At 36.3% G+C, this 14,724-nt stretch overlaps 1 protein-coding gene and 1 non-coding gene across 3 annotated transcripts; both read left to right on the forward strand.

Moving 5' to 3' along the window:
• The first annotated feature begins 1,873 nt into the window (after window positions 1-1,873).
• On the forward strand, window positions 1,874-9,261 carry orai2 (ORAI calcium release-activated calcium modulator 2). 2 transcript variants are annotated; one of them, XM_051109418.1, is made up of 4 exons: window positions 1,874-1,996; window positions 3,525-3,571; window positions 4,705-4,940; window positions 7,119-9,261. In XM_051109418.1, exons 3-4 carry the CDS (start codon window positions 4,710-4,712, stop codon window positions 7,689-7,691), a joined length of 804 nt encoding a protein of 267 aa, XP_050965375.1. In that variant the 5' UTR covers window positions 1,874-1,996; window positions 3,525-3,571; window positions 4,705-4,709; the 3' UTR covers window positions 7,692-9,261. The 2 variants fall into 2 exon arrangements, with proteins under 2 accessions (XP_050965375.1, XP_050965376.1); XM_051109419.1 differs by lacking the exon at window positions 3,525-3,571.
• Window positions 9,262-12,348: 3,087 nt separating this feature from the next.
• LOC127166230 (Z30 small nucleolar RNA) lies at window positions 12,349-12,448 on the forward strand. The gene has a single exon (XR_007827877.1). It is a non-coding gene; the product is annotated as a Z30 small nucleolar RNA (small nucleolar RNA).
• Window positions 12,449-14,724: the final 2,276 nt, after the last annotated feature.

Here is a 14,724-nt window from a genome sequence, read left to right on the forward strand (position 1 = left end):
TTGTGACATTATAGGGGAAGCTGAGCTTCCCTTGCAGTCTTAAAGAAATCGCCACTGCTACACATGTATGAGCAGGACAGAAACTGATTTTTTAACTTATAATGGTGGCTTAATAATACTTTTTAAGCCACTGAAGCCTGTTTTTAAAATTACTTTTAATAACTAACGTTAAAACACACGTACCTAGCGCTTGACTCTGTAAATGCCAACAGGAGAAGTAAGGGGACTGGCCCACGGTTTAAATTGGCTAATCGGAGGACGCTTTTTGCCTGTCACTCATTTTGTGCGTTTTGGACGTCAGGTTTGTTGACAAGTCTTTGGGGGAAAGAATCCCGCCTTTATAAAATCAGGGTTGGAATAGAGGGCATAAAATTGCAGGGGAAAAAGTCAGCAAAAAGTGCTTAAGTTAAAAAAAAAAAACGTGAATTTAATATCATATATTGCGACACAGACACACCCTCATCACGTGATGCATACAGAGAACGTAGGGGAGAGATCACGTGACAGGTACAAACGTCTGACGATTTTACGCGAATCGGTTCTTTCGAATGATTCTATTCAAAGAACCGGTTCAAACAACTGATTCAGTGATTGTTTCACTTTATCCCGTAATTACGTCATCAAGTGGTCACTGACGTCCTCGTGTGAAATATTTAAAACATTTCTACTATTTAAAAAATAATTAAATAACTGTTTTCTATTTGAATATAATTTAAAATGTAATTTAAAAAAGGGATTTCAAAGCTAAATTTTTAAACATTATTACTCCAGTCACATGGTCCTTCGGAAATCATTCTAATATTCTCATTTGCTGCTCAAAAAACGTTTATTATTATTACGCTGAAAACAGCTGAGTAGAATTTTTTCAGGTTTCTTTGAAGAATAGAAAGTTCAGAAGAACAGCATTCATCTGAAATAGAAATCTTTGTAACATTATAAATGTCTTTATCGTCACCTTTGATCAATAAAGCATCCGTGCAAAATAAAAGTATTAATTTCTATAATTTATTTCCAAATATATATATATATATATATATATATATATATATATATATGTATATTATACTGACTCCAAGCTTGATACAGAATGTATAATGTGTAAAAATATGTTAAAAAAAAAAAAAAAATGTATAATGTTACAAAAGCTTTTTATTTCAGATAAATGCTGATCTTTCGATCTTTCTATTCATCAAAGAATTTTGGGGGGAAAAATGCAATTAACTCTTTTAAATATTGATAATAATAATTATAACAGAAATATTTCTTAAACAGCAAATCAGCATATTACAATGATTTCTAAAGGATCATGTGACACTAAAGAGTAATGATGCTGAAAATGTAGCTTTGATCACAGGAATAAATTACATTTTAAAATATATTAAAATAGAAAGCAGTTACTTTAAATAGTAAAACTATTTCACAGTATTACTGCTTTTGCTGTATTTTGGATCAAATAAAAGCAGGCTTGGTGAGTATAAGAGAATTCTTAAAAAAAAAAACATGAAAAATCTGACTGGCAGTGTATTGCTGTGTATTATGTTTGTTGTTGTTGTCGTTGTTTTAAGTTAAAAAATAATGGCATTCATTGGTCCCTTTTAGTTCTTCCAACCAAGCTTCAACTCATCCAGGCCTTACATGTAATTTGTATTTACATTAAGTAAAATTCATTTATACATTAATTTGTTATCTTTATTAAAACTGTTTTCTATGGGTTTTCTTTGTAACATTTAGCTAGGTATGAGTTATAAATAAACAGGTGACTCGAGATCCGCACAGACTGATTCAGTCTAAATCGTGAACGAACGATTCAGGGGATTAAATTCGTGAACCGAACATTGTGAAGATCCGACTCAAACGAACGATTCGCTGAGGATTCGGACATCTCGAGAGCGGAAAAGCGAGTCCGGCCAGAGCTGTCAACGTCCATTTCTCTCCCACATCCACTTTCTATCGGCTCTCATGTGGAAGTGAAAGCAGAAAGTGACTGGCAGCGAAGGTGAGTCGGGTGCGAGCGCAAAGACGACCTGTGTACAGCTGTGCATGTGTGGTCGGTGATGCTTTCTTATTGTGTGCTTCAGTAGCTGCTGCTGGTTAGGAAGGGAAGTTGTGTGTGCTGAGAAACACATCTGTGGCCTGGCGTTCATTGTGCTCCCATTTGCAAGTTAATTAGTCGAGCTCACAGAAACACACACTGCGTAGACGCATATGTATAAACAGCGGCTGTTCACTAACAAGCCTTTAACATGCAGTTTTATTTTGATCCAATATGTGTTTCGCGTCTGACGTGGCGCTCATTTGCTGCCTATTTAAATAACCAACACACCGCAGCTACATTCATCTTTAAAAATAACCACACGCTGTTGTGGGAATCTGGAAAGCATACTAGAAGCAGGTACTATCTAAAATGTTATGGGAACACGATTGGTACAGTGATGTTGTGAGATGTTCTTTGATATACTGTGGTGCTGAATCATTACCATAGTTATGTACCATGATATTTACATGCTCTGTAAAAGACTGTAGTTGTATCTAAAATGTCAGTAGCTTAATTTTGTTATTCAAGGATGGTACTTTTATACGTGCTGTTTTATTTTTGATAATACAACTCATTGTGTGTGTCACTTAGGTAGTTAGAAAGGTTAGATTAGCATTCATTCCGCCTCATAAAGGAATCAGGAACCAGTAGGTAACAAATAACCAAAGTAAATGAACCATGTTCCTCTGTGTTTATATTGTGTTAACACATTTACAGCAGAGGATGAATTTTCTGTGTAGACTCTGGGCCATAGATGGAAATACTGGGCCCAGCCCCTTGCTTTGTGCCTGTTGTCATTTTTTTTTAAATAACATGTTAAATATGTTATGGGCCCATTGAATTGTTTCCACTTTAAACACTATTAGTTACAGCCACAGATTTGCATGGGTGGATCAAGAAGGATATTTTTATTTTACAAGGCTGTAGTAGAAAACAATGCGATACAGATTAACTACGTTAGCTTTCAGTGCAATTTCAGTCTGGTACAGATGTCTGTGAGGATTATGGGGTTAAGGTAATACTAGAGTTATTGCGTGAGCAGTCAGGGTGGAAATAGATATAATATCTATGATATGTGCATTCTGGTAGTACGGGTTACAGATAAAATTGTTTTAAGGTGCATATGAATTGAAATACTAAATAAAAGTGAATAGGGTTTTTCCCCACCAGAGATAATACCTGTTGGCTTTTAGTGTAGGTATTTGATAAGTTTGTGTAATATATGTATATGTATATGTGTAATATATGTATATATATGTGTGTGTGTGTGTGTGTGTGTATTCTTGTTTATAAAATGATTTTGAAGAGTGACCGTGTATTGTGAATGCTTACAGCACCATAGAGCAGAAAAACAAGCAGAATACAATTATTTTAATTTCAGTTATGCTATTTTAACATATTATTTATCTTTGTTAATTCTTTGCATTTATTAATTCTTAATGTTGATTGCAATTTGCAATTATTTAACATTCATTTTCTATTTAACCAGAGATGTTTGATTGAAAACCGGTCCTAAAGCAGGGCAAGGCCAATCAGGTGTGTTTCAAATTTATAAAGTAATTTCTGCCATTTTTATCACATATAGATCTTCTGTAATAGTGGTAACAGATAATAATATCATGCCGCTGAATTATTAACATATTCATCTATCATGGTATGTACAAGGTTCTTCCAAAAATACAACCAGATTAATACAGTTGAGGTCAACGGTTTATATACACCTTGCAGAATCTGTGAAATGTTAATTGGATCATGCAAAATAAATGTTATTTTTTATTTAGTACTGACACAATGCATTAAGAGCCGGGGGTGAAAAAGTTTTTGAATTTGAAGATTAGGGTAAATTTAACTTACTTTGTCTTGGGGAAACATGTTAAGTATCTTCTGTAGCTTCTGAAGGGCAGTACTAAATGAAAAAAAAAAGTGATATTTAGGCAAAATAAGAAAAATGTACACATCTTCATTCTGTTCAAAAGTTTTCACCCCCTGCTTTTCAAACAAATTCAACAAACAAATTCTGCTTTTCAAACAAATTCAAACCCTGCTTTTAATGCATCTGAAGCATCAGTGAGCGTTTGAACCTTCTGTAGTAGTTGCATATGAGTCCCTCAGTTGTCCTCAGTGTGAAAAGATGGATCTCAAAATCATACAGTCATTGTTAGAAAGGGTTCAAATACACAAAAATGCTGAAAAAACAAAGAATTTGTGGGACCTGAAGGAGTTTCTGAGGAACAGCAGGCAGTTTAACTGTTCAGGACAAAAAGGGACTCATAAACAAATACACTAAACGTATCTGGTCCCTATTTTTGGTACTTATTGTGAATGTAAGATTACTTTTATTTTTTTTATGTCCTAATTTTTACATCCTTATATTTCAAAGTAGACATAAACTATTTTCTGTCAATATGCAAGACTTACAATTCATTAGCCGCTCTAGGCAAATAACAAAGTACTGTAAACTGTAAAACTATTTGGAGTACAATGCATTGTGTTTATGATTATGATTAGGATAACAAATACCATTTTGCCATATCAAGCAGCATAACTCTGTTCTTGTACAGCTAAAAAACTAGTGAAGAATCCTCGCACATGTCGCAAATGGCTGCACCACTTTCAAAAGAGTGAATATTATGTTGTATGACGTTATGTTTGCAAAATATCATTCACAGTTACTATGAGCAGTGAGCTCAATGTGCCAATGGGCTCCCCCGCACCTGGTGGCTCAGAAAGGCTCCAGGATGGCGGTGGGATGGACTACAGGGACTGGGTTCGTCGCAGCTATCTGGAGCTGGTCACCTCCAACCACCACTCGGTCCAGGCTCTTTCATGGAGGAAACTCTACCTCAGCAGGGCCAAGCTCAAAGCCTCCAGCCGAACCTCAGCCCTGCTGTCTGGTTTTGCCATGGTGAGTATTACACTCTATGATAAGTGTGAGCTGTCAGATGTACAGTATGCAGACTCCTGGCCACACTCTTTTGTACATTTGTATTTGAGTGAATGTATCAGGAAATCATTGCCAAATGTCAAACACAGGGTGTGGGTTGCTGAAATTTTAGAAACATCATGGTTTGGAGATAAGATTGTTTTGAATCATTGTCCGGTGGAAGTTTATGTTACTAACCTCCTTTATCCAAAATGGAGCATAACAGTGACCTCCCACTTGACCGGAAGTATTTTCGCATTCATTTTCTCCATAGGGACTTCAAACATTCTTCAGTAGAGACTTATGAAAGCAACCAGCAACATTAAACACTTTGATTTGAAGCAAACAAAATACTGTAACAAGTCAAATTCTAATAATTCTATCACTTTTATTATAGGACACAACAGAAAAAGTGATTCATTTTTTTTTTTTTTTTTTTTAAATATTCAGACATAAACAAGAGCATGTAGGCTGAATGCATCATTTGAAGTGATTCATGGGAGTGGGTAGTAGTTGTTAAACTCAGTTTCCATAGTAACAGCAAAATTTCTAATTGGTGGATTTTTATTCAGGATTATGGGTAGTGTAGTATTTTTTTATTGGGGAATTCTGCAAATAAACACTTTACTTATAAAAGTTGATTTAAAAATGTTTTTAAAGTCTCTTATGCTCAACAAAGCTGCATTTACTTGATATATTTGATTAAAAAATAGTGTAAGTATTATTGTAAAATATTACAATTCAAAATATTTTTTTTATTTTAATACATTTTAAAATGTAATTTATTCCTGTGATGCAAAGCTGAATTTTCAACAGCCATTACTCCAGTCTTTAGTGCCATATGATGATTCTAATATGCTGATTTGCTGCTCAGAAACATTTCTTATTTTTATCAATGTTAAAAACAGTTGTGCTTTTATTTATTTACTTATTTATTTATTTATGGAACCCATGTTATTTTTTTAGGATACTTCAGTGATACTTTAGATACTTCTAGTCTTCATTTTAATGGTTAATTTTATTCATTAAAAAACATGTCTAATTAACTGAAATCATGAAACTTACAATATTAAACAGCAGTTAATTAAAACTTTAACAAAAATTGCATTTTTAAGGTCCTATGAAATGTTTTTATTTTTACCAGTTTTTATTTATTTATATTAGGGCTGTCAAACAATTAATCGTGTTAATCGCATATAAAATAAAAGTTTGTCTAATGTATGTGTGTGTACTGTGTGTAATTATTATGTGTATATATAAATGCATACAAATTAATGTATATATTTAAGAGAAATGTTATTTACATACAAAATATTTGTATTTATATGTAATATAATTATATAAAAAAAAATTATAATAAATACATATACCTGAATGTGAATGTGTTTGTATTTACATATACATAATAATCACACACAGTACACAGACATATATTAGGCAAACTCAATCTTTTATTTTGTATGTGATTAATCGCAATTAATCATTTGACAACCCTAATTTTAACATTATTTTTTTATAGTGTGTTGTGTATTTACATTTTTCTGCTAAATAAATTCTGCTAAATATTTTTTCTCTGGTACATATTCCTTTAAAAATAATGCTTTAATAATAATTCTAGCAGTAGTACTATAATTACATTAAGTAATAGTTCTGTCACCATTTCTTCAAGTTAACCCAAACTTTTATTTTGACAGATTGCTGTGAAGACCTTTAGTTTTCTGTTTGTATATGATATAACGATAGCTGTACTCAAAAGAAACAGTAAAATGCTCATGAAGTGACTCTCAGTGCAGTTCGAGAGATTATGTATTCATATATTGAGGCGGCAGATGCTGAAAACACAGCGAGAATCATGCGCATTTCAGCATGTAGTATACAAAAACCACATGTTTGAGCCATTCATTCACACAGAGACACGTGGAACATGCAAGATTCATATTTAAATGGCATTTTTGCAGCGTAATATTTACAGACACTAGTCCATATCGCATTTTGATGTAAGTGTACTGACCTATTTTTATAGAGTGTTATACAGTACATTATATTTTTAAAAATCATAGGGCTCTTTTACTTCAGGAACCCCACTGTTATTTGACCACATTTGGTTCACATCAGATATTACCCGTTTGATTTGATTGTTTATAATGTGCTTGCATCCAGGTGGCCATGGTGGAGGTGCAGCTGGAGATGCAGTACAACTACCCACGGTTCTTGCTCATTGCCTTCAGCGTGTGTACCACAGTGCTGGTGGCCGTCCACCTGTTCGCCCTCCTCATCAGCACCTGCATCCTTCCCAACGTGGAAGCCGTCAGCAACATCCACAATCTCAACTCCGTCTCCGAGTCTCCCCACGAGAGGATGCACCACTACATTGAGCTGGCCTGGGGCTTCTCCACCGCTCTAGGAATCCTTTTGTTCCTGGCAGAGGTGGTGCTCCTCTGCTGGATAAAGTTCTTGCCGGTTGACTCTGGGGCGCAACCGGCGTCAGTCCTGGCTGCCCTCAAGCAGAACTGCAGCACGCCTGCGGTTCAGCCCGGCCACAGCGGCTGGCAGGCGGCCTTGGCCTCCACCATCATCATGGTGCCGGTCGGATTGATCTTTGTGGTGTTCACCATTCACTTCTACCGCTCGCTAGTGCGACACAAAACTGAGCGGCACCATCAGGAGATCGAGGAACTGCACAAAATCAAAGTGCAGCTGGACGGCCATGAGCGAGGCCTGCAGGCCGTGTGAGATCCAGGGATGCTCTTCGTTTCGCGCAATGTTCCATCGCTTGACTTTTCAAGCTTCCGAGCACATTAAAACTCCTTCTTGAGTCTTTTAGGCTTATTTTCTGAGAGGAAATGCCTTGTTACCTGGTGGAAGGATTACATGGAGGCTTCACAGCAAAAAAGGCGCACGTTTACGAGATTTTAACCGCAAGGGCTATTTATTTGGTATTTCTTTAGGCTGTAGGTCATTTGGATGCATTTATGTGCCATTTTCTGATTCCAGAAGTGGATGCCACAGAGTGGCTTGCTTTAATATCATTTGCCTGTTTCGCTTCCTTTTGCGGTGCCATCCCGGATCGATAGTGTGCCACAGATAATGAGACCAAATGAGTTGGTCTTGGATCCACTCTGGATCAGAGCTGCCAGAGTCACTGCCAGAGTATCTTTAACTGCAATATCCAGCTTTTATAATGTACAGGCCTGTTTGAGCTTCAGTTTAAAGTGATAGTTCACCCAAAAATGAACCATCAGTCTTCATGTTGTTTCAAACCTGTATGACTTTTCTTCAGCACAAATGAAGATATTTTCAACTACTTTTGTCTTATAGGAAAGGTCAGTAGTTTAAAACAACACTGGACTTTGCTGACTTTCACTGTGTGGACAAAAGAAGTGATAACGCTTCATTTCCCTTTAAGAAAACAAAAAAGTGATGTCTGTGTTTAATAGTGGAACTATAATACTGTAATCTTTCAGCCTGCAGAATAGTCGTCCCAAAAGGATTCATTTTAAAGCTGTTACAGAAGTATCGTTCATACTAGGCCTATATGTAGTGCAGTATTTTTAGCTTGGGTGTGAAATCTAGACGCTTTAGACAGGCTCACTGTGCGCTTGTATATCATTGAAGGTTTTGCATGTGTAATATATTGCACCGTCACTTGTCAAGCACAAAGGTGGAGTTTTTATCCATTTTTTTTCACACAAGGCCTATTGAATGTTATTCCTGTGGGCTACTAGAAGTTTACACTGTCGATGTCAATAACAAATTAATGGGCACAGTTAGTTGTAAAAAATACTTGAGAAAGACAAAAAAGCTGAAACCGTTTAATGTGAACCGAGTTGGCAGTCCTATCGCCCCGCTCAAAATAACATCTGATATTTATGTAACGTCAATTTGAGGAAACATTCCAGGGGGAAAGAAGTCGGACCAATTTCTGCCTGCCTTAACTAAACTGACAAAAGTGCACTTGTAGGATAGTCCATGGAAACAGTGTCTCCGGTTTGACTGATTTAGTCTGTTGTAGGTCTTTCAGAATGCAGAGTTAAAGTTTGTTGCTTCATTTCATGCCTTAAGCATTAATTTAATTTAATAGTATGTTCGTGAGTGGATTCTGTAATAAGGCATAGTAAAGCACTACTCTTTTCAAGGAAACTTGACCAAAATTCTGTGTATTTTGCTTGTGGGGGCTTTAAAAAGCACTTTTCTTTTTGTGCGTATGTGTGGTAAAATACGTCTATGATCATTTTTGATACTTCTGTTGCATTGTGCCACAATATCAGTAGATAAACGCATATCTAGTGTGAAATGTTTTTCGTGTCCAGATCATGTAGCCGACTATTATCGCAACGTTTTGTTGAGCATGTCCTTTCACACTGTCTGTACTTGTATGTTAATTTATGTTAAATAAACACAACCTATTTTGTTTACTGCAAAACTGTATTTATCGTTTCTGTGTCCAGTGATAATTCAATATGCCTTTATGGTCTGTTCAAGACAAGACTGCTGTTTTCCTTGTGACATATTATCGTGTTACAGTGATGAATGACTAAATCAGCAGACAACCTTAAAAGGATAGTACACCCAAAAATGAAAATTACTCCATGATTTATACACCATCAAGCCTTTCTAGTTGTATATGACTTTCTTCTTTCAGACGAATACAGTCAGAGCCATATTAAAAAATGTCCTGGCTCTTTTCCACACTTTATAATGGTAGTGAATGGGTGTTGAGATTTTGAAGCCCAAAAAAGTGCATCCACCCATCATAAAAAGTACTCCACATGGCTCTGGCGGGGTTAATAAACTCCTTCTGAAGTGAAGCAATGCATTTGTGTATGAAAAATAGCCATATTTACAATTTTTCTTTCACTAGCTGTCGTACACTTGAGAGAGTGGCGTTCCTGCGGGTGACGTAGGATGTAGAAAAACGCAGTGACGGACGTGGAAGTGCAGAGGCAAGAGGGGAAAAAAAAACACCGGTCATGAACTGGAAGTACAAAACAAAGATTTGAAAAGTACAATGTCAGAGGATTTCGATATCTTTCTTTCTTCAGTTGTAAAGAAATTGTTTTTTGAAGAAGACATTTTTCTCCATATAATGGACTGATGTGGTGCCCCGATTTTGAACTTCCAAAATGTAGTTTAAATGCAGCTTCAAACAATCCCAAATGCGGTTGTAAACGATTATTTTCATAAAAAAAATACAATTTATATACTTTTTAATGTCAAAGGTTCACCTTGTCTCACTTTGTCTGAACAGTTTTTTCTGGTTCGTGGCAGTTAGGGTATGTCGAAAAACTCACATCTCATGTTCTCCCTCAACTTCAAAATTGTCCTATATCGCTGTTTTATCTTTTTTTGTTGAGGGTGTTTGCATGTTCACTTTGCAAAGACTGGGTCGGTACTGGAAATGATTTTTGAAGTTGAGGGAGAAAATACGATTGGAGTTTTTCGACATACCCTAACTGTCTTGAGTCAGAATACACAGAGTTCAGGGAGAGCAAGACAAGACGAGTGTTTGAGATATTTTTAATGAAAATAACCGATTGTTTCACTAGATAAGACCCTTCTTCCTCGGTTGGGATTGTTTACAACCGCATTTGGGATCGTTTGAAGCCGCATTTAAACTGCATTTTGGAAGTTCAAAATCGGGGCACCATAACAATCCATTAAATGGAGAAAAATCCTGAAATGTTTCCCTTTTAGAAAACTATTTCTTTACGGCTGAAGAAAGAAAGGCATGAACATCTTGGATGACATGGGGTGAGTACATTATCTGTAAATTTTTGTTCTGGAAGTGGACTTTTCCTTTAACCCCCTGGAGCCATGTGGAGTACTTTTCATGATGAATGGATGAACTTTATTGTACTTTAAAATCTCAACAGCCATTTACTGCCATTATAAATCTTGGAAGAGGCAGGACATTTTTTAATAAAACTGATTGTATTCATCTGAAAGAAGAAAGTCACAGGATGGCTTGAGGGTGAGTAAATCATGGGGTAATTTTCATTTTTGGGTGAACTATCCCTTTAAGTGGGTGAATCATGAAAATGCCTGAGTCATACTGCTCAAATGTCATTTTCATTATGATATCTTATCAAAACTGCTTGGTATTTATACATCATTGTAGAATTTTGTTGTACTGCCGTTAATGTTTAACTAAGAAAAATGGTCAAAATTAATTGGTTGAAAAATGTGCTTTAATTCCCCTAATACTGTTACAATGCAAAATGGTACAGAAATAATTTTCTTTTCATGCAAAATATAATGCCTCTTTTTTATTTCAGTTTTGTGGTGAAATATGGCTGGACGAGTTTGTGTGAGATTAACATATTAGCACATAAGACTGATCCTAGTGAGTATCTGTTGCTCCGGGGAGCATGTGAATGGTCAGATTTCACAGCTGTGACTGGCAGGCGCACATGAACTGAGGCTGCAGTCAATGACAAGGCGACACGCTGTCTGAAAAAGGCATTGTAAATGAGATTAAAGCAAGTATGCGTCTAGTTATAATGTTTAAAATACTAAATGTCAAATATACCTAAAAAAGAACATCAGCAGCTTTAATGACGAAAGGTGTTATTCTATGAATCTATATTGGAATAGCATATTTCTGTAATACATACACTGTGCACACAGCCAACAGATTAAAGTTCACATTCAGTCCTAGAAGCTACAAAAATTGACATTTGATTAATTTAACATGGGTTGAACATTCTAGTGTTTTTGATGAGTCACAAATGTCTAAACCAAATTAATTAGCAGCCAAAAGTTTGAAAACAATCTGTTATAATCTCTTCTGACCACAGTGACATGAATTAACTCTCTAAATTACTGCTGATCCCTTGGGCTTGATTATTGATTTAGGTGAAGCTGTTACACCACAGGCTAATGATGATGAAGTGTGAACAGGTGTGCAGAACAGGCCTCTAGTGATTAGACAAACTATAAAGGTTGAAAGGCAAACGTGGTTTCCTTGTTACCTAATCAATCAATGACTTGACAAACAGTGGTTTTGCATGAAGCTGCTGTTGAGAAACAGTTTCAGACAGGTTTTCAAGATGTCTGAAGTGTTAGAACAAATGCACACGTGCATTATACATAACCAAGCATTTTGTTCAGTCATTCAGGCTATTTTGTTGTTAAGAAACAAGCTTATGTTTAAGGAAAAAGTTAGGATTTATAAGTTAACCAAGTGAAGGCTACTTCAGCATTTGGAAACTGACCTGACATTGGACACCATCTGGATTTAGTCAAAATTTTGACTTGAGACGTTGAGAAATGATGCCAGATCTTACCATATTCAGGTTTAAAGTGTTTTTCAGTTTTTCAAACTTTGGTAGATGTTTAATGGTAAGTGATTCTGCTTAATTGTCGAAAATGACCATGCGAAGATCTCTGCAGCGATGATGAGTGAAAGAACATGACTGACTTGGTATTGCTGCCTTTTGGCATCATTGACCAAGATCTGATTGACCAAGTTTAATCTTCTCTCTGAGCTGCGAACCTCTCCTATTTGATGAGTTTGAGCAAAGACCCAGTTTGCATTACGGTGCCTTTCCACTACAGCGTCAAATTCGCGCTCCGTGCCCCTGGCAACGCTACAGCGTGGCTGCTTTGGGGCGTGTAAAATTTAAGGGAGAGCATGCTTTCAAAAACAATGTTTACACCATGTTTGCTTTTCATCTCTTTATTTTAATGGTGGTTCGCAATGGCTTTATTGGTGCCATCTAAGGCGCCATAGCATATAATGAAAGCATGCAAAATGCATTTACTTTTTCATGACTTTTTCAATAACATGTTTTCAGTTCAGGCCAGTTCCACAAACACTCGGAAACCCTGGTGAAAAAACCAGCATATGCTGGTAGGTATGTTTTGGTCCTTTGCTGGTTTTTGCTGGTCAAGGGCCAGCATAAACCAGCTAAGGACCAGCTTAAACCAGCATCAAAACCTATCTAACCAGCATTCCAGCATCAAAACATACCTACCAGCATATGCTGGTTTTTTCACCAGGGAACATGCATCAAAACCTACTTCTCACAGCGACTAGTTGTCGCCTGGCGTTTTTTGCTCGTGATTTGCATAAAGTTGAGGAATACCCAACCTTTTTGACGCTAAATCATGGAGTAACGTGCCACCGTTACTGCCGTTTCTGAACATGAATGTCCTGATTTATCTTAATTACTCTCTTAACTTGTGGTACATCTTCTGTAAAAAAAAAAAAAAAAAAAATGTGGGTAATGCAGCAGTATTTCAAGAAGTTTTCAGGGAGTTGTAAACATAGGGTCTCATGGGTCTGGGAAAATTCCTGTGCCCTATATTTAGATGGGGAATATCAATCTACCAGTTTGGTGAACAATCTGCTTTAAACACTCTGGTGCACTCAACATGGACAGCTTAATGTCTTGGACCCCTGAGCACAACAATGTTGCCACCTTACAACTGAAAACACTGTGTATATGATGATTGACTTTAAATTCACAAAATTCTATTGAGACAAAGCTGTAAAGTCTACAGATAAGAAATAGTCAAATACAAAAAGTGCAATAACTCCAAAGCAAAAGAGCCCAAAAGTTCTAGTAGTCTTTTAAAAATCTCCTTGGAGAAAACAAAACTGACCCCTCATGATTTCTAAAGCTAGACTTGATTTTAAGATTTTGCTTGAGAACAACTTATGCGATTTATTGTGGAGCTGACTGGATTTAGTTCAGCACACTGATCACTATTGTGCTCTGAGTATGCTTTTGATTGTTGAATGACCTTCCTGCATGGGATGTTTAAACCGGATTATCTACTTTATTCAAATACACCTAAACCAGCTAATCAAGATTTTGGGGTTAACTTGAAAATTATAAGCAGGTGTATCAAGCACTGGAATGATTTCGTACACCAACCCAGAAGTTAGCATTATTCTGATTTCCTTTGACCTATGGATTATTGTAGACAAGATGCTAACATGTTCATCACAATCTTCACAAATGAACACAACTTCTTTTTTGAAGCCTAAACAATCTCCAGAGGTAAAATGATTAACATATAAACTATACCATGGTCACATGATGTCAACATCACCGTAACTAAGCTTCCAACAACTCTTTCAGTCTTGATATAGATTTTCCTTGGAAGTTTCAGTTAGAATGGTTTGCAAGAGTGTTATTATGAACACAATGAGACTGTGACCTGTTCAGTGTGATGAGTGTAATATTCCCAACAACCTCTGCAGTCCTATTTAACCACTAGTCAGCAACAGCCTTTTTCAAGACAATAAAAGTAAAATTACTACAGGGTATTACTGATGTTTATATCACAGAAGAAAACGTGAAAATATCCTGAGCTTGTGTTAACCTCTGACCTCATTTCAGACAATTAAGCACAAACCTATTCAAAAACCCCATTGACCTCAGGACACAAGGTGTAAAATGCAAACTCATTTCTTGGTTTTGGCCTACAATAATATGTAATCAAAAAAGTGGTACGAATAGTTTTACCACTTGGCTATCCTGTTGGAAACAGATCTAGTCACAGATCGCCTTTTTCAATCTGTTTCTTTCACAATTAATCTGCCAGTTACGACTCAATGTAAAACATCTCTTACAGTTCGAAGCGGTCAGAGGCCCCTTGGCATGCATGTTGGTCAATCTGTGTTTTAGCCAGCTGTAAATTACTGTGTTGGGAGGTGTTACACATTTGCTGTCACTAAGCTGCAACAGATGGCAGACACTGTAAATTTGAGAATAAGCTCTGACTTGTTGCTATATATAAAATGTTCTGCTTAGAT

The sequence above is a fragment of the Labeo rohita genome, chromosome 5, assembly GCF_022985175.1.
Source record: "Labeo rohita strain BAU-BD-2019 chromosome 5, IGBB_LRoh.1.0, whole genome shotgun sequence".
In the NCBI taxonomy this organism is placed as follows: Eukaryota; Metazoa; Chordata; class Actinopteri; order Cypriniformes; family Cyprinidae; genus Labeo; species Labeo rohita.

Excerpts from the sequence above, each read along its gene's own strand:
- orai2 (XM_051109418.1), top strand. The coding sequence starts at position 4,710 with ATGAGCAGTGAGCTCAATGTGCCAATGGGCTCCCCCGCACCTGGTGGC. Across the intron at positions 4,941-7,118 it reads TGCTGTCTGGTTTTGCCATG|GTGGCCATGGTGGAGGTGCA; the intron begins GTGAGTATTACA and ends GCTTGCATCCAG.